General features: G+C 34.7%; 1 protein-coding gene across 1 annotated transcript in view; it reads right to left on the minus strand.

Moving 5' to 3' along the window:
* Window positions 1–3267: 3267 nt before the first annotated feature.
* The window catches only part of MIS18BP1 (MIS18 binding protein 1), a 50562-nt gene continuing 32352 nt past the window's right edge, over window positions 3268–21477 (minus strand). The window contains exons 11-16 of the mRNA XM_063090132.1: window positions 13869–14041; window positions 13086–13246; window positions 10786–10934; window positions 6138–6225; window positions 3547–3601; window positions 3268–3371 (exon numbers count right to left, since the gene is read on the minus strand). Of these exons, the coding sequence (XP_062946202.1) occupies window positions 3268–3371; window positions 3547–3601; window positions 6138–6225; window positions 10786–10934; window positions 13086–13246; window positions 13869–14041 (730 nt within the window). The remainder of the gene's footprint in view (window positions 3372–3546; window positions 3602–6137; window positions 6226–10785; window positions 10935–13085; window positions 13247–13868; window positions 14042–21477) is intronic.

Genomic DNA, 21477 nt, shown 5'->3' on the forward strand with positions numbered 1-21477 from the left:
TCAGACTACTCAAGATGAACTTACCAGAGAACTCTCGTAATACTAAATGCACTTGAATAATCGTTGCTGTGGTTTGTGATTATCGATTTAAAATTTGTAAATAAGAGAATATCACTTATTATATACTGAGTACATTCTTATATAGGTTATAAAAATTATTAAAAAAGAACCTCTGTTCAATATCATTTTGACTAGATTATGAAATTTTATTGAATAAAACAAGGTTTATTAAAAGTTATGTTGAGGGTTAAGAAAATAAAAAGTTAGATATATTTTGGAGTTTTTGAAGTATGTATAAGTCATTGTTAGCATAATAGGTTGATGTGTCTGTGACTGCTGCCAACTTAATGGTCATAAACAATTTTTCCTATATGTAAATAACAGGATATTTTAAACATATTAAGCCTAAATATATATGTGGGTGGTGGGTGCTGTGAGATAAATGATGAAGTAACTAGGGAAGTAGAAAATTTAATTGAATACATTTATCTTACCAAAGGTGTTCCACTCAATTATAGCCAAATTCTAATATGAACTCTAAGCTACATTATTTTTGTTTAGATATATTCAGAAAAGTATATTGGCTTGCACTTGGAAATTCTTTTAATTATTGAACGTGGACTTTCATTATTACCCATTATATTGTCTGCGATGCTATTAATATTATAAAAGATGACTCTATGTTTATATCTGCAACATATATGAGGTTCTTCCTCCTGTTCAATCTAGTGCTAAAACAACCTTTAATTATGGGCATGGGTTTTTTTTTTTCCATTTAGAGTTCTTTACTCTGATTGCTTTACTTTTTTCTCCTGTTACATTGTTGGTAGTTGAGTCAGCCTCACTGCAGAGAGCTTTCCTCACATTAGACCTGGCAGAGATTTCAGAACTCATTCAACTCAAACTGTTTCTTTTTCCTTATCAGATGATAAAAGCGATGCCCAGAAACAAGCAATTTATTAAAGTTTAGACTGACAAATCTAGAACCAGAACCCAGGAACTAGTACAGTTCTTACACTCTACTGGAGTGATAAAGGGGGACAAGTAAAGTTACTCTAATTGTGAACTTAGCTCTTTTCAGATACTATAAACTCTCAATTCTGAAAACAGCTGACCTCATATATCTGCTGCTCAATAATTCTGTCAAAGCCAAAGAGAAAAGCAGCACTATAACTTATTGGCTGATGTACAGTTATCCATTAATTCTAAATTCACATTCAGTATCTGTTCTGCCCAAATGACTGGACCTTTTTTGAGCATTTCTCTTTTACAGTAAGCATGGCGCTAAGCTTTATCAGGAGAAAATGGGCCTCTCTTCCTGGTTCTAGTGTACTTCTAGCTGCTACATGGTCTGTCAGACATATGTGTGGGTAGAGACATCTGGTGGTCTGCCCCAGCTGCATGCCAGAAGCATGCAGTCCCTCAACAACCCCACATTGACCTGGGCTGGCTGACCCCCTTGCAGCATCTCCCACGCAGATACCATGCTTAGAATCCTTCCGTGTGTCACCCATCAGACAAAAAATTACATAAACTAACATGGTGTAAAGGACATAACCTAGACAAATTTATTTATGCTGTGTGGAGAGCTCACTATCCATATTTAGGCTTGCAATAACCCCCTTCTATACTCTCATTGGTAGCCGTTAACTATTAATGCTATTATTGAACCATCTTATTTCAGGCCTTGGGTCCTTAAAGTCTTTCTATTTTACTTTTAAGTCTCCTTTGGAGGTTACTTACCCTAACCTGATTATTAGCTCATCTTATGACATGACAGAAATAGTATTAACTAGGTATCTGGCAGGTAGGATACCTTAGAATAGAATAGGAAAGATGCTGAAGGAGTTCTACTAGGACACAGGGATTACAGACAGTGGGGGTCAAATTTTTGGTTTGGGTCAAGTCTATGCCATTGAAAAATTATGGTTTTGTTTTCTGTTATGGGATTAACCACCTTTCTAACTCCTAATCTACCCACTAACTTCAAGCAGCATAACATTATACCCAAATATTTGCAACTCAGATAGTAAATGGTATTTTTTAGGGCCACTCCAAAATAATCCTTTTGTAGTTCTTTCCTGTATCAATGAAGAGTCTTTGTGGCAGAAATAGTCATGGTAGTTTAAAGAAGAATGATCTTAGTCCAACTGCACTATTCTTTTTAGATCATGTGTTTCTATCAATGATATAGTTATATAACTGCTGATAATTACTGACTAAATTCATGAGAAACAAGAAATGTTATTTTCTAAAAAAGTTCAGGTATTTTTTGAGGAAACTTAAACATAAAGACCAGTAACAAAATACATATTTTTTTTCTATGATCTAGTAATTTAAAAAAACAAAACAAGAAACAAATACTACAAAAGCAAACTAACTTTATTTGAACAATCTAACTGGAGAGAAAGGGTAGGTGAATGTGTATTGTAACTGGAGAGAAAATATTCTATGTCAAATTTTGAAACATAATAAAACAAGCTAAAAGAAGTTTATTTCTAAAGGAACTGTCAATGAAAGGAAAAGGATGTTTACTATGACATTAACTTGACTCCTTATAATGGTGGATCTATTAACTGAATATTTGTCTAATCTAGTCCTTTTTAATAGAGACCAAATTTAAGCCATGTCTGCATATGTAAATAAAGCTTAAGAATGTAACAAAATTTGTTCTGATTCTACCTAATAAAATAGTAAAAAAGCAATAAATTAAATATAAAAATAGGTTTCCAATCACAAGTTTTAAGAAAAAAAATCAGGTCAGAAGCATGTCAAATAGTTTCAACAATGTGTAATTTAAACATCAAATCAACTCTGGCTTATATACCAAGTGATAATAAATGCAAACTTAAAAGTTTTCACGAATTCAGTAGCCACCAATACAAACTCTTTCATCCCACTTCCCATCATTTAAAGATAGCAATTTTTTCATGAAAGTTTTTTAAAAAATGTTTTGGACATAATTTTCTTAAATCTCATAAGCATCTAAGTCTGTTTATCTCTATATTTTAATACTGTAAAAGCAGAAATTTATAAATACCTACAACAAGCAAAACAATTTTCCTTACATTTTTAGTAAGCTGCAGTAATAGGGAATATCCTATAGAAGGATATTTTACTTGGAATACAAATATATAAAACCTTTGAAAATAGACTCCACATTTTCATATGAAGCTACATTATAAAAAAAATACACGTACTCCAAATGAAGATACAAATATACTGCTTTATGGTAAAAGTCCTGGAAATCATACTTTCTCATTTTTTCTACACAGAATCAGAGTTTGAAAAATAATTATCTTTCTCTTCTTCATCTAAAGATTCCATAGCATTAGTGAAAAGTTTTCCAATATCAGAGTTTTCTCTTAAATCTGTAAAGAGAAGTTTAATAAAAAGGATTAATACATTTTTAAAAGTAATTTTAATGAAATTAAAAACAACTACAAGGAAGTAAATGATAGGTCTTTCCACTTGAGAGCAATTAACTTTAAGAACATCTAAACAGACTACCTTAGAACTGGGCTACAAAAGAAACAAGTTTACTACCTTTGTTAAACAGGGTTTTCCTTCTTGATGTTGGAGTTGAGAAATCAGATGCGACCTATAAAAGAGTTCATATTAATAGCTAAATGATACCTCCTATGAAGCCTACCTCAAACCTAGACAAAATTAAGCATGCTTTATCCTCAGAGTACTTTGAACATATGCCTATAACAACACTTATTCACATTATACTTGTCTGTGAAATGCCAAATCCTGAGTTTATCAATGGTAAGAACCATGACCTTATTCAATGTTGTTTCCCACTGCTAGCAAACATACTATAAGAAAGTATTATACACTAATGCTACTGTGGTTAAAGGGTTGTCTACAGGCCTCTTAAAGTTGCCAAAATGTATTAAGCACTTATTTCCTTTGAATAATTAATACACTGGTTTAGTAAACTTAACTCAAAATATTAACTCAAAATATAAACAATTTTTATTATGATTTTGGTCTTTTTCTTTTGTTTATCGTGATTATTATAATCATAATAACTGACTAGGTAAAAATCTGCATTTGGAAAACATGACTAAGCACTTTAATTCTCTGTACTTCAAATCTTGGCTAACATGGTAATGTACATGGCAAGTTTTAAGTGCTTGCTCACTATACATTAATGCTTTTCAAACTATTGGTTACGACTGGCAATTTTTTAAAAATGAAAAGGAATAGACTAAAAATATGACAGAGTATACATGCTATACTAAGAGTAAATATTAAGAAATTTTTGATACAAACTTATGCTCACAGATTGTGATGTAAATGGGTTTTTTTTCCCCATGAGGTGAAGCAAAACACTGTACTGTAACATTTAGCCCTCAAAATCTTTCAGTAACAAACCATATCATGATCCTTACTGCCATACCTGAATAAAATGAGACTAGAAAGCTCAAGTAGTTTGCTAAGTGTCATAAGGCTGGTATGGTGAGTCAGACCTTGAAATTAGAACTTTTAACACTAAATCTTCTGCTCTTTCCATCCTAACACATTGCTATAAAATATTAGGCTATTAAAAAAATGGTGCTTAATCACAAAGATATTATAGTTTGTTAGGTTGCTTAAATTATAACCCATTAAAAGAAACAAAAGCCCAGAAATTAAGATGACCCTAGAAATATAGAGAAATAAAAGTTCTTAATAGGAAGGGCCCTGATAGATGTATCCATATCAACCTCATATTTTGCAGACAAAACAGACTAGATTAGAGTCTTGCTACTTAGTATGGCCCATGAATCAGCAGCATGGACATCAGCTGGAGCTTGTTAGAAATGCAGAATCTCAAATCTACTGGATCAGAATCTTGGGTTTAAGAGTCGGGTGGTTAGCTCTCAGTTCGTTAGAGGATGGTATTGATGACAGCAAGAGGCAGGGTTCAATCCCTGTCCTGGCTAGCTGGCCTCCACCTTCCCCCTCCCCCAAATCTGGGGTTTAACAAGATCCCTAGTGACTTCAATGCACATTCAAGTTCGACAAACACTGGCAGACTGATTTTATTCGTTTATTTTTTTGATGGCTGGCCATTAAGGGGATCCGAACCCTTGACCTTGGTGTTGTCAGCACCACACTCTCCCAACAAGCTAACTGGCCAGCCCCCTCAGACTGATTTTAAACCAAGATCCCCAGTGCATATCTACCATTTCTCGTGAACAAGTAAATGATGCCTATAAAGATTAGGTGTGGTTATGTAATCCCAATACTTAGTTTAGAGACTCTCAGAGGAATTACATTCTGGCTAGTGTGCAGTACAAATATTTCAAAATGAGTAAGGGAGGAAGAGATGATCATAACCCGGTCTGAAAGAGCACTTTCAGGAGGATAAAATACTACCTCACTCTACCCTTATAAATTATCATTCTCTAAGATTAGCTATTTACTATGAGGAAATTTGAGATGAATAAAATTTCTAGAAAAGTACTTACGTCTGGTTACCAATTATTCAAAATAAAATCAGAAATTAAGATTTAAAAATTCAAGGGGATAAAGGATTCTCCTAATCTTTTCTCAAAGGGATATAGATCAGTCTATTAAGGTAACTTTAAGTTAAAATTTTTTCTGTAACTGGATTTTAAATGTTGGAATGTGAAAACAAAAAAATTAAGTACCTGAATCTGAAAAACATTTGAAAATATTTTAAAGCTGCATGGGATTTGATGAAATATCTTATTCTGTGAAAATTATGACTCAAAATTAGTCTGAATTACTCCTCAGTCACTGAACAGACATTATGCTTTTGGGTCTTGCCTGAAATGTCCCTCCCTGTATTTTTCCCACCCTACTTCACTTCCCAAATGAAAATTTTTACCCAGTCTCACCTTACTCAAATGCTTTAGTCTATGAACTGCCAACTGTAATCCTACAGTACTTATGTACCTACCTCACTCATGGCCTCATATTGTAATTTACTTGCATTAGGTTGTTAAAGACCTCGAGGACAGGAACTGTTATTATAATTTATCATATATGAAAGTACTTCAAAAAGTTTGTGGAAAAATAGAATTAAAAGATAATACGAATCTTTCCATGAACTTTTTGAAATACCCTTGTATTACAGTTATTCTATAGATTAGTGTTGGATAAAGAATAAAAATACTTACTGTGTTTTTCTTGATTTTGCCCCAGACAATGCCACCATTACTTTTGTGATTTTTTTGCATACGAAAAACATATTTATCACAATCATTCCTGTTTGAATACAAAATAATTTCAAGTCTTCATTAACTGTCATATTTTTATCCATCAGTTGAACTGCAATTGACAAAACTAAAATTTATTTCAGTCTTTAAAAAGTACATTTTCTTTCCTATTTTAAAGACAATGGTGTGCCTATGAAGATGAACAAAATGCTTCAATCAAACATTTTAAAGGAAACACTGCATAACAATATTCTAGGAAATTATACTTTGCCTGAAATCCCTTCTAAGATGAAAAAAAAAAAAATGCCTTTCAAGTTTCCTGTAAAGAGCTGATGATCTTTAATCACCATGGTCTAAGTTGTCTTGCAGAAACTTCAGAATACTTGAAGACAGACATATGCAGAGATCCTATTGACCTTTAGATGGCACCTGGAGCCAGAATGCCAGGCACAATTAGAAAGCAAGTGGTCCGTCACCACGTTTTGCAAAACAAGCAGCAAAATGAGAGACTGGAATGTGCTTATTTCCTATCCATCAGCTCCTCCCAACTTGCATTTTTTTGTAATTTTCTTATAAAACCAAGTCATGCCTTTTGATAGCAGAGACAGATTTGAGCTAGCTTGTATCTCCTTGCCTGACAGGTCACATAATAATAAAGATTTTTCTCTTCAAAAAAAGCCAGCGTCACAGTCTTTGGCTTTCTGAGTACATCAGGCAGCAAGCCCACTGCTTGGCAACACATTTTCCAAAACTCTCACTGAGACTTCTTGTCCTTGGACTCCTTTTTTGTTACACCATTTTCCCCTTTCTCCTATACACTTCCTTACCTATCCAGATTTAATCTCGCAGTTGTTTTATTTTAAGCATATGCCTGGTGATTGAAAACCCTCAAGTTTTCCGACAGTGCTAGGTTTTTAATTGAGCTCAGCAAGCCATTTATTTCTACATAATTATATCTTTCTTGTATTCCCCCATACCAACTATGAAGGTCTTTGTTTTTCATTTCTTTTACCTTCTCTCTCCTCCCACCCCATTATTAGCATATAGGTTTGACTCATAATTTACAAATAAAAAGCCAAACAGAATGGTTGTTTTCAATTCCCGATCCCTACAATTCCTAGTTCCACTTATAACAGTAAAAGCTAGCTGAACACCAGTTCCCAAGTGGCTCCAAGATGCTATGTGATCTATTATCCTCTTTTCCTTTATGACTATTTGGGAGCAATTTTAAAGGCATAACATGCAAAAATCTGTAAATGTATGATTGCATTAAGATATTTATCTGAATCATAAACACTGCTGAATAGCAAGTTGTGATGTTGTGAGGTATATATCTGCTATTCCTCTAGCCCCTCTCCTGGCATACAACTACAAAAATCCTTAGAATCTCCAAAGTGATGAGAGTATTTTTTTATATGCTAACGAGTTGGCTGAAGGTTGGCAGACTTAGCAGTTTCAGGATAGGGGCTGGTTCACAAGGGAACCAACTTTGTGATTCAAGAGTTAGGACTTTCAACCAGCCTGCCCCCCAACCTCTAGGGAGAGGAGTGGAACCAAAGGTTAAGTTGGTCACTAATGGCCAATGATTAGATTTAGTCAACCATGCCTATGCAACAAAGGCTCCTCCACAAAAACCCAGAAGTACTGGGTTCTGAGAGCTTCCACATAGCTGAACACATGAACGTTCCTGGAGGGTGGTGTGCCCGGGGAGGGCATGGAAGCTCTGTGTCCCTTTCCCCACACCTTGCCTTGTGCATCTCTTCATCTGTATCCTTTGTAACAAACTGGTAAATGTGTTTCCCTGAGTTCTGTGTGCTGCTCTATCAAATTAAACCCAAAGCGAGGACTGTGGAACGCCAACTTGAAGACAGTCAGAAGTTCCAGATGCCTGGACTTGCAACTAGTGTCTGAAGTGGGAACAGTCTTGGGAATCTGAGTCCTCAACCTGTGTGATCTGACACTCCAGGTAGACAGTGTCAAAACCGAATTGAATTAGAGGACACCCAGGAGTATCTTTACTTGGTGTGTGGGGAAATCAATCACTCCCCCGCCGCCACATTTGGTCACAGAAGTCTTCTGTGTTAATTGTTGCTGAGTAAGAGTATAAGAAAAATGCTTTGTTTTGTTAATTCCTGTATATTCTCACAAGTGAATAAGCCTAGCCAGTTGCCAGCCAGTTGCTTAACAAATGAACAGTCACAGCCAGCTGTTGAAGACGAGCACCTCTGAAGTCTGTTGTCAGAGAGCAACAAAGAGAATAAAGAGTTTTTCACTTCTGAAGCGATAAAACTGTTTCATTATTTAAGACTTTTATAAAAAGTAAGGCAACTATTAGAAGTGGTGACATCAAGAGGTAGTGAAGAGGCCTAGAGAACTCATTTTTTAAAAGTAATTATTAATAAAGTTTTAGGAAATACAGATTAATCATATAAATAAATCCCTCATATGCTCTACAGGAAAAAAAAACATGCCCATTATTTCCTCAATTGTAAAAGTGACATAAACTGACAGAACCTACCCCCCCATAACCCCCGAAAAAAACCCACAAAAACCCACAACCCACACCAATGTCATTCTACAGCCTAGAGTTATAGCTGGTGATGTTTTGGTCAAAAAATTTCCTTTCTCTTATGAATACATGTTATGTAAATTGAGATTATGTAGTTTTCTTAGCTTTAAAAAACTACTATCCACTGAATGTTATTCTAAGTTATTAAAAATTCACGAAGACATGATTTTTAACTGTTGCTTATTATTCTATTATATGGACAAACCTTAATTACATAACTGTTTTCTTACTTTGGGACTTTTAGGTCATTTTCACATTTTCAGTACAGGTTGTGAGTATCACTAATCTGAAAATCTGAAATCTGAAATGCTCCAAGAATCCAGTACTTTTTGAGCACTGACATGACGCTCAAAGGAAATACTCACTGGAGCATTCTGGATTTTAGGTTTTTGGATTAGGGATGCTCAACCGGCATATATTCTGCTAATATTCCAAAATCCAAAAAAATCCGAAACCCAAAACACTTCTGGTTCCATGAATTTGAGATGAGGGATATTCAACCTATATCATGTTCTGTGATGAACAACTCTGTTTACACAAATACAAATACATAATTTGCCTAAATCTCTCATTTCCTTAGAATTGACTAACAGATAGCTGGTTGGCTCAGTTGGTTAAACTCTGGTGTTGATGACACCAAGGTCAAGGGTTCACACCCCTTTACAGGCCAGCTGCCAAAAAAAATAAATAAAAAAGAACTGACTAAAAAAATTCAAGGACCAAAGGGATGAATATTTTAAGGCTTTTGATGATTTGGCCAAAGAATTTACTAAAGACTTTGTCCAAAATTAACATTCTCAGTATACTTTCACCTATACTAAACACTAAGACACACTAATAAGTAATTTGTGGATTGCTAGGGAAAAATCATGTTTTTTCTTAAAAATGCAAATTAAAATTTTACCTAGCTTCATAAGAATACCAAATAGTTTTTTCTCTGCCATTATCATCTGGCTCTGCTTCTCACACTACAGAAATTGCTCTTAAGATCGGCATTGGCCTCTTAATTGCCAAACGGAATAGCCTATTTTCAGGCTTCATTCTTACCATTTTCCATCTTCTCTCTGTGACGTTTGGTTACCCCTACTTTTTAAAAAATTTTACTTTATCTATATTTCAAACAGTTCCTATATTTAAATGGTTCAAAATTCAAAAGTTTCCCTCTCATCCGTCCCTAGCTACCTTAGTTCCTCTCCATAAAGATCACCAATTTTCAGTTTCTTATATATTCTTTCAGATATTTAATCTATTAAAAACAAATATGTCTATATGTACATATATATACATGTATATATATGTACATATAGACACATATACACACACATAAACATACAGCCTTTATTTACACATTATTCACTACACCTAGCTTTTTCACTTAATATACCTTGGGCATTTTACCATAAAAGTAATAAACAATTTCTTCATTTTTATGACCATATACTGCATCAAAAGTCATTTAAATAGTCCCTATTGTTGGACATCTGAGTTTTGCCATTATAAACAATGCTACAATGAATAAACTTTATATTCACAATTCTAGAAGCAGGGCTCCTGGGTCAAAAGGAATGTGCGTTTATCATTTTGATAGATACTGACAAATTGTTGCTACAGAGATTGTACTAATTTACCTTTTTCACTAGTAATGCATGAAAACGTTTTCCCTTTTCTTGTTAATTTGTAAGAGTGCTGTATACATTCAGGAAATTAGCCTTTTGTCTGTGCTAAATTGCACATGTTCTTTTCTCAGACTATTTGTCTTTTGATTGGTGGTTGGTACCAGATAATTCTTTAAATTTTTTGTATGGCTGACTTGATTAATCTTTTCACTAGCAGCTTCTAGGTTTTGCATCATAGTTATAAGACAATCACTCATCACAAAAAAGAAAAACTAAAAAAAAACACCTGACCATCCTTAATTTTTAAATAATGACTCTTTCCATCACTGGATTACATCTCATTACTCCACAACTCATGAAAGTTTTAAGTATTCCTCAATATGTTGATGCAGAGACTTAATGTATGAGATGCATGAATATTTACCTATTTATAGAGGCTAGCATACCAGGACTGACATGCTGACATTGAGGAGTTTTTGCCAATGGAAAGATAACTGATGACGGAGTTGTTGGATTTCTGTCCATACTTGGTAGAATATCATCATCATCTTGACTGTCCTGAAAAGCTGGCAACTGGAAAACAAATATTGTCAACATGCATCCATAAAAATGGACTTTCTCATTAGCACAAAATGTTTTTGGTAGATTGATAAGTCATTTTCCTCCTTATAGTAGTAGTAGGTAGAGGGCAGAGCCTTAGCCTCCAAAAAACTTAGTTTCTCTTGTGTAATAAAGAGACAATAACACCTATTTCTAAAGGTTGTATAGACGAGAAGTTGGCAATATTTTAGGCTTTGTGGTCCATGTAGTCTCTGTCCCAACTACTCAGATCTGCCATTGTATCATAAAAGCAGCCATAGACAGTATGCAAACAAATGGACATGATTGGGTTCCAATAAAATTTTGTTTACAAAAACAGGGAGTAGTCTGGATTTGGCCCACTGGGTCATAGTTTACTAACTTTTGGTGTAGACAGAACAAAACAAAACTAATTTGTTTACTATTATGCTTGGCACTCAGTAGGAACTCAAGCACTATTAAACTTTTATGCATATATTTCCAACAAAAATTCAATCCTTAAGATTTTTATTTACCTTTACATTTAAATCTTAGAGAAAGTGGAATTATGCCACAGAAAATGAGCTAATTCATTATTTTTCATTTCTATCTTATTCCTGTTTTTAATGTTGCTATTAAAAACAAGTATGCTTTTAATGTGTTTTGGCCTAAATCCTATTGCATTTCGGCCAAAATATACATATATATAACCTGAAATGATGGGGGGATAACATAAAGAGGACAACCCCTAAAGGAACATGGTGTTGTTAAGAGAACACAGTAAGGGCCTCAGATGACTCCCTTAAAATATCTCCCTCTATAACCCATGTGAGCAAAAAGGGGTCCCTGATAATATTGTAGAGTCTGTAAAGCACTGAGCTTTCTTAAATTGAAGATAGGGCTGCCAGTTAGCTCAGTTGGTTACAGTGCAGCTTTATAACACCAGGGTCAGAGGCTGGGATAACCATACTGGCCAGCCGCCAAAACAAAAACAAAAACAAAAAAACCCCCAACCTTTATACTGAAGATAATTTAACAATATCAAAAACTTGGAAGATTAAAAATTACCCCTAAAAAAAAAAAAAAAGAAAAATTACCCTTAAGTCTAGCTCATTAACAACTTTTCAAGTTCTACATCTGCACATTGCTTATTATAATAATCTTAATATTCTTTATGTTTACATTTAGATTCTAGGAAGTCTTAAATTTGCACATATTATTTGTACTGTATTTTACTATTTATGAAAAACATCTTTATTGAATATATAGTTTCCAGTTTTTGCTGTAAAGATAAACATGCAATGACCATCTTTGCAAAGATTTTGGGCTTTTGAATTCCTTAGGATAAACTCTCAAGAACAGAATTAATTTTTACAACTTTTGTAATATAGTGCCATAATGCTTTCTAAAAAGTATGATTCAACTGATGCACCACTAATGTATGACCGTATCAATATCAATATTGCTTTTGTTAACAGTGAATATTTTAGCTTATTTTTTTAAAAAGAGTCTGTAACTTAGAAGGTGTACATATAACTTGTTTTGATTACTAGATAAAATAAGACATTTTCCCAAGTGTTTGCTCAGCCTTTTATATTTCTTTTTGTCCACTTTCTTCCTGTGATCTTGATACCTTTTATTATTTCAGTAACATTTGAATGAGTTATTATCGATGTTATTGGCTTTGCTGTATTTGTTGTGAATATTTTACACCAATCACTGAAGTTATCCTAATTTTCATACTACAAAAATTACTTTATATATACATTCAAATCTGTCAATACTGTGCTAATGCCACTTAATTCCTCCTCCCAATTTACTACACAGTAGGTAATAATCTTTTCTTATCTTTTTAAAAAGTTTGTCTCATAGTATATTAAACAGTAAGTATATGTTTGGCCTAATTTCTGGGTTTTCTATTCAGTTCTACATACATTAGCTTTGAAATCTATTGTAGGGCAGACTCTGGAAAGTGGTGAGAATAGCATGTAACAGTAGATGACTTCCTATAATAATCCGGTCATATCTATGTAGGCTATCCATCTTTGTCCTAAATATTAGTGATGAACACTAACCATACATAAAAATGAAAGATATGTCAATATAGATAAAAACAAACAAAAAACCCAAAACCCAACAATGATTTCATGTATCAACAACTCTTACCAGCACTCTTTGCTTCTGCAAAGGTGTTGCACTGAAAAAATCATCATGATCATCTTTTGGCAACTGTTCCAGAAAATCCCTCATTTGTCGCTTCCTTTTAAGAGTTCCCACTCTGGCAGTTATCTTAATAGTTTGCTTCTTATCAGCATTACCTCTCCTGTCTTAAGAGTCAGCAAAACATTTTGATAAGAATTAGGTCATTTAAAGTAACTGCTCTGTAAAGTTAACAGCCTTTGCAATCTCTAAATAGTTCACTCATATTAAGTAAATTCAGGCTCTGTTATGTTTCCTGTATAATGAATGATTCCTTCTACACTGGAATCTGTGCAATATGATTAGGCCACATGACACTCAAACTTTACTAAATTACGGTAGGAATACTGGGTACTCCCCGAAGCTTAATATAGGATTTCTCTAGCATAAAACACCTTTTACTAGAAACCATGAACAGGAGTGTGCAATACTGGGATGACGAAAACTAAATTATTTTGAGTTTTCTCATAAATTACTAGGGAGCCCCACCTAAGCGGCCTTAGAACAATAATTCAGATATTGAAATCTCTGGATCCAACTGCAGATTTCTTAAAGCACAAGGCTGCTAAGCTACTATTGATGGAAGCAGCTACCTGGGGAAGAAAAGATGATCTTTCAAATTCCTTCTAGCTTTTAACATTTTAAGAAAACACGTATAACAAGACTCATGGGTAAATATAAAATATATCTAGTGAGTGATTAGAAATCTACACTAAGCACCAGAAAAACACTGTTTATTGCAATGGTTACCATTCTGGTCTTTGGGATTGGCTGGCTTTCTCTTAGCGACATGTTTCTGTGATTTTTTTCCTTGGGGATCTTCCATGTATTTCCTCTGGCATTCCTCAGCAGATCGAGAACTTACAGCCATAGCTATATCTGACCAGAAACCAGGTTTGTGCTTTGGAAGAGATGTAAAAGCACTATGGAAGACCAAAACCAGTCAAAGAACAAAAAATTCAAATTAATAAAAATAACCTCCTGAAAGCATACCACTGAATCAATGAGGTTCATTGGGCTGAAGGAATTCTACCAAAGTCATTCTATATAACTATTTGGAAAGATACTATTCTCGCCACTCGATAACTCACTCTAGTGCTTAAAATATATAGATGTAATTTTTATGTATTTAGTAGGTGCCTTCTAAATACTTTATTGTATTCTGTTAAACCTAAAAAATCATCCATAGACTTTAAACATTTTTTCTAAATTCAACTAATCAATAATTTGGTCTTCTGGAGCACTCTGGCATGACTAAATTTTGTACGTTGTTTCTCAAATCTTACTGGTGCTGAGTACATTGGAAGATAAGCTCTCAGTTCTTACATATTCCAGGTTATAAACTCTATTAAAAACTCTTATGCTTGCTATCATTCTATTATAATTTGTAGAACTCAGTATTATAGATAAAATGCTTTCTTAATTGAGGGCAATGAAAAATGAAATAGAAAAGAACTACAAATATAAGGTAGTGCCCAATTTAACATATGAGTTATCCTAAAACTTCATTTGTAAATCACTGTTTAGAACCTGGCACACACATTACCATCCCCCACCCTGATAAAAAGATTTTATATATTATGGTTAGGCTGACAGTTTGGGCAGAAAAAATCTATTTAACTCACCAATCAGGCTAAAAATGGTTTGTTATTTCAACTATATCAAGTCTTTATTTTTAATAATGTTTCTTTGACAAAATATATTTCTATTTAAACTTAGATTCCAATTAGTAAACATAGGTTTCATGTGGTGGTATGCTGGTAAATTTCTAATCAGCTCTCTGAGGTTAAAAAGCTCTGATTTATAGTGTTTGCCAATTTCCATATGGTAAATACTCCCATTGTAGTTGATTTCAAGCTACCAACATAACCTCACTGAATGTAAAGCTGTTAAGATATGTGCAATAGCACACAACTATCTACAATTTCTGCCACAAAGATATAAAGGCTGCAAAAAACTTCAAGGGCATAGATAACAATAAATGTATTAAAATAATTAGGAAGTGATAAGTTTTGAGGATTACCTTTGTTTTTAATATAATTGTATATTTATATAATTTAATTTTTAATGACTGTTTAACAATTGATTTGTAAACTTCCCCAAATTTAACAATCAGCTTTTTTTTCTGTTTCTTTACCTTAGACTGGTTCTTGCGAAGAGCTACCAGTTGCATGCATAAAATACTTACGGGCGTTAAACATTTGTTAATGAAAGATCTCTTTTGCATAATAATCACTCTTTAGGTGTTCTAAAGTGGAGAACTGGAAGGGCTTGGGGCTCAAGCTTCCCTATTTGTGTGTAGCTAATTTTCAAGTCTAGTACTAAAAGGACTATTTTTTCATAATAAAAATACATAATAATCCATTTAATAAGAAATTAGCCAGTAATTAACACATCTCTTCTAGGTTATCCCAGATAACTTAAATAGGCAAATTTAAACATGCCACCCTAGTCCTATCTAGAATGTGCTGCATTACTCTTAGCCTAAAAACCAATATCCTTCATGTGTCCTACACTGTTCCCTGCCTCTCTCTTTAATCTCACCTTGTACTGCTTTTCCTTCAATTTTCAGTACTCTAGTCATTCTGGCCTTCTTTCATTATTTCTAAATACATTTTCTTTCTTTTCACTTTTCTGTATGCTATCTAAAATCCACTTATCTTGAATCTTTGGCTTAAATAATTTTTACTTATCCTTCAGATTTAGTTCAAGTATCTGCCTAAATTAGGTCAGATTGTCCTGAGATACATTCTCATAAACTTCTTACAGTGATTATTTAATATCTGTCTACCCTACTAGGCTATAAGCATGAAGAGTACAAAGCAGTGGGCTGCAACTCAGAATCACTTGAGCTTACAGCAAAAATGTAAGCAAATAAGCAACCATAAGTAAAATAAGCAAATGGACTCAAGAGACTCTAGCCCTGAAAACTTCAGTTCAGTAGGTTTAAGATGTCAGTAATTTGCACTTTTCAAAAGTTCCTCAGGTGATTATTTTTGCTGTTCAGTCAGGATTGAAATCGCTTTATGTTTTTCATAAGAAAGACATCATATCTGAGTGGGCAGGAGGAATAGGTGATGACAAGGAAAGCTTTCAGGAAGGTGACATGAGATAAAATTTGAAGGATAGAAAAAAATACAACAGGTGACACTATGAGGCAACATTGGCAAACAAATGAAGATGAGGCAATATGACATACGGTTAGGCAATGGCAAGTAGTTCATATTCACAGTACCACAGATTTGAAAGTAATGGTTGCAGGTCAGAGCTCTGAAAAAACTAGAGAAGCGTAGCACAAACACAGGCTGCCATTTCTGAGTATTCTGATAGTGTACGGTATAAGGCATTATTTTTACATTAATTTTGAAAAATTAACATACAGTAAAACTGACTTTTGGGTGTATGGGTCTATGAATTTTGACATATAGATTTGTATAACCACTATCACAACTAGGATACAGAACAGCTCTATTACAAAGAAATTCCGGGCCGGCCCGTGGGTCACCTGGGAGAGTGTGGTGCTGCTAACACCAAGGCCACGGGTTCGGATCCTATATAGGGATGGATGGTTAGCTCACTGGCTGTGTATGGTGCTGACAACACCAAGCCAAGAATTAAGATCCCCTTACTAGTCATCTTTAAAAAAAAAAAGAAAGAAAGAAAGAAAGAAATTCCTTGTGCTACTCTTTGTTGTTGTATCTTCCCTCATCATAACCACTGGCAACTCCTGATGTTTTCTTTCTTTAGTTTTGTCTTTCCCATAATGTCATATAAATGAAACCATACAGTCTGTAACCTTTTGAGCTGGCTTTTTTTCACTCAGCATAATGTCTCTGAGATTCATCCAAGTTGTTACACATACCAATAGCTCTTCGTTTTTATTGCTTAGTAGTCTACTGAAGAATGTACCACAACTTGTTTACTTAGAAAGTACTGCAGACATCAGGGAAGGGAGCTCCATAAAGCTACCCCATAAAGTTGTTTATAATTCCTAGGCTCATCTCACAAATTTTGATATATTTTCATTTTTATTCAGTTCAAGATATTTTCTACTTTCCCTTGAGACTTATTCTTTGATCCATGGATTATTTATACTTGTGTTAATATTCAAACACTTGGAAATTTTGATTATCTTATATCAATTTGTAGTTTAATTCAATCATCATCAGAGTACATCCTTTGTTATGATTTCAGTTATTTTAAATTTGTTTTACAACCTGGTATATGGTCTATATTGATAATGATCAACCTATCCTTGGAAATGATGTATTTTTTCCCTTATTGTTGTGTGTTCTATAAATGTCAATTAGACACTGCTGGTGACAGTGTTCAGTTCTTCCATATATACATCCTTGCTTATTTTCTGCCTAAAACTAGTACTATCAATTACTGAGAAAACAGCTTTGAGGTCTCCAATGCTCTTGGATTTGACTAACCTTTCAGTTCTCTCAGGCTTTGATTAAGTATTTTGAGGCTTTGGTGTTAGGTGCATATACATTTAGGGAATGTACGGATTTCTGGTGAATTGACCCTTCTATTGCTTTGTAATGTCCTTCTTTATTCCAGGTAATTTTCTCCTTCTGAAATCTTCTTTGATATATTAATATAGGCACTCCAGCTTTCTTTTGTGTTTGCATGGTATTTTTCTATCTTTTTAACCCATCTATATCATTATATTTGAGATTTTCTTGTACACAGCATATAGTTGGATCATATTCTTAAATCCATTCTCATAATGTCTTTTAATTGGTATGTTTAGACCATCAAATTTAATGTAATTATGTCTGGATTCAGGTCAACCATTTTGTTACTTGTTTTCTGCTTGTTCCCCCTTTTTAAATTCCTCTATAGTCCCTTTTTTGCCTCCTTTTGGGCTATTTGATTCTTTTTTAGTATTTAAATTTATTATGTTTGAATATATCTCTATATATAGCTTTTAAGAAGTTGCTCTAGGGATGCCATTAAGCACATGTAACTTTCAACAGTCTTAGAATCAATATTTTATTGCTTCAAATGAAAATGTAAAAATTTACCATCATATACTCGTCTTTACCCTTCCTCTTTATGTTGTAGTCATTTTATGTGCCACATTAACATATATTGAAAACTCTATCACACAATGTAATATTCATTTTCAAACATTAAACCTTTTAAAGAACTCAAGAGGAGAATAGTCTATTACATTTACTGTTTCTGTAGCTATTCCTTCATTCCTGATATTGACTGCCTCCCTCCTCTGTCATCTCTATTCAGCTACTGAGATTAACCAGTGAGTTTTTTATTCTGGTTACCTTATTTTTCAGTTCCAAATTTTCCATTTGGTTCTTCTTTATGTCTTCTATTTCTTGTTGAGACTTTCTAAATTTGCATTCATTTAAAGAGCATCTATTCTTAGTTCTTGAAGCATTTTTACAGTACCTGATTTAGAGTTAAGTAATTCCAACATCTGTGTCTTCTAAGCACTGGCATTTGATTTTTTTTTCCATGTGAGTTGAAATTTTCCTGGTTCTTCAAATGCTGAGCAATTCTGGATTATTTGCAAGGCCATTATGAATATTATAAAACTCTGGCCTTATTTATATCCTATGGAGAATGTTAATATTTTTATTTTAACAGGTCAAAGACCTGCCTGTAACCTGAGCTATAAGTTCCAAGTAGTCTACTATGGTTGTTGTTTCAATGTCAGCTCAATTTTCAAAGTTTTGAAATGCTATTAGCATCTATCCTACAAGTGTGACATGAGCTTAGAAACTGCTATGACCAGAAATTGGGTATCGTCTACTGCTTAGTTCAGTTCTCAAAGTCTTTGGTATGCCTTTTAGGAACAAATCTGCATGTGTACAACACAGGGGTAAGCCCAGAAGTTCACAAACAATTTTACGGAGCTGCCTTCCCTAGCTCCTCCCTCTCTGTGATTTCTCATTCCCTAGGGTTTCCCTTTTTGGTTCTCTGGCCAGAAAGCTGGGGCTTTAGTTACCCTGCTCTGCTGTATACTTCATACAACTACATCTATGTCCACTACCAAGGAGCAGAGAACAGAAAGAGAAAAAAGCAATACTGCTGGGAAAAATTATGCCCCATCCTCTTGAGACAACCATTCCTCTGACTGAAGAGGAAGGTTCTCCTCTGAGTTTTAGATATGTCTGGATGCTGTAATTGTAGCTCCTGCAGGATTGCATAAGGACTAGGTTAAAAAAAAAAAGGAGAAAAGAAAGGGACCTGGGAAATTTCCTCTACTGTTTCTGAGCATTAGAAGTCCCCTTTCCTGCTCCTCAACACAGAACTGGATGGCTTTTCTTTGCACTCTTTCTTGTACCTTGATACCCATTTCTAGGTTTCTGGCAGTTTTGAGTCTAGCTCAGGGGATACCAGTAGAAAAACGGGGAAAACTGCTGGCTTGATGGTACTTAAAATTCCAGTCTTCTCCAAATTAGTTTCTTAAGTCAACAAAAAGCTGCTCCAAGCATTCTATCCAGGTTTTATAGTTGCAGAGCAGAAAAAACACAATGGAGTGTACTCATTCCACCTTAGGAGGAACTGAAATCTCTGTAGTCAAGGCATTTTTAAATCTCCATAGATATGAATATATAGTAAAGGTTGAGAAGCTTTATTACAGCATAAGGAAATGATAGGGGATACAGTTGGAAAGGATAATAATCAAGATCATAATATGGTATGCTCTCAATGCAAGACAGAGAAATCTGTATATAATTTGAAGATTAGTAAGAATGCAATGAAGGTTTCTGATCTATCAGAACCACAACTATGTAATAAGACTAATCTGGAGATGTATAAAATATATTGCACAGACAAAAAGAACAAACTACAAATTCAAGGTTACTTCCATAGTTCAGGCAAAAGGCATCAAATGTCTGAAAAACAGGGTCAAGAAAAGAGGCTGCAGATAGATTGATCCTATGGAATAGGTCTTTGGCAACTAATTGGATTTTTAAAAAGATAAATAAAACCAACAAAGAGTTTAAATACAAGGGCTGGCCCGTGGCTCACTCGGGAGAGTGTGGTGCTGATAACACCAAGGCCACGGGCTTGGATCTCATATAGGGATGGCTGGTTTGCTCTCTGGCTGAGCGTGGTGCTGACAACACCAGGCCAAGAATTAAGATCCCCTTACCGGTCATCTTTAAAAAAAAAAAAAAAGTTTAAATCTAGTTAATGGAAAGCATTCTATTCCAGAAATAGAAATGTCAGGAAAAGTGAACAGGCAAGAACACACGTTTAGTCTTTGACATATTAGTCAGACTTGTAGGTGAGGTTTACATAGCAATGTCCAGCAGGCAAAGGAAAATACAAATGTAAATGTAAGAATTCAGGTCCAGAGATACAAATTTGGGTGTCACTGTACAAAGAGAAAAAAGTTAGAATTTTGGGAGGACGAAAGATCACTGAGGGGCAAGAGAGCAGCCAAGAATAACTCTGAGGAACAAGAAAGATTATCTTTTCTGCCCGAAAATAAGGAACATTTGTGAAACTGAAAAAAAAAAAAAAAAGAGTATAGTGTCACAAAGATGCCTTAGGAAGAATGCTTCAGGAAGGTAGATTTAAGGGCTGGCCAGTTAGCTCACTTAGTTAGAATGTGGTACTGATAACAGCAAGGTAAAAGGTTCGGATTCCTGTACCGGCCCCCACCAAAAAAATAAATAAGATAGAACTGAAATGAATTCCAAATGTTATAAGGTTGGAGGATACACAAGGCAGCAAAACACTGAACGTGCTTCTCTCCTTTATCAATCACATCTTCCTTTCTTTCTACTAGGTCATTTCCATCAGCAGACCACTGTACTCTGGAATCAGCCATCTTACAAACAAATAAGCAAGTAAAGCAACCAAACATCTTCCCTTATCTTCACACTCCCTTCTATTACCTCTGCATTTTTCTACTCCCCATCAGTGCCAAAGTTCTTGTGTTGTTCACCTAGGTAGTCGTCATCTCTACCTTCCAATTCACTTTTCATCTCTCAATTATGATCTGGTTCCAAATACTGCAGAAACATCTTGTCAAGTCTTTACAGCCAAACCCAATTCTTAAAGTAGGGACCCAAATGCCCCAAGGGATCACACTCCGATCACATAAGCCCTTCTCGGCCACACCCCATCATGGCGCTGGTTGCCCTTCTCTTCCGTATACTCCTTCCCACCAGCGCGAATTACACACCAATCAGCTCCCCGCACAAACCCCATGCGGTATGCTAAGTAGGGATTGTATTTTAAGCCAATCAGCTTTCCCCTTAAAGCCCTATATATGTGTGTGTGGGCTGCCTAATAAACGGGCTCTCTCTGGTGGATCGTCAACTGGTGTCGGTTCGTCCTTTCATTTGGTGCCGAAACCCGGGACGGAGCT

The sequence above is a fragment of the Cynocephalus volans genome, chromosome 3 (assembly GCF_027409185.1).
Source record: "Cynocephalus volans isolate mCynVol1 chromosome 3, mCynVol1.pri, whole genome shotgun sequence".
NCBI lineage: Eukaryota > Metazoa > Chordata > Mammalia > Dermoptera > Cynocephalidae > Cynocephalus > Cynocephalus volans.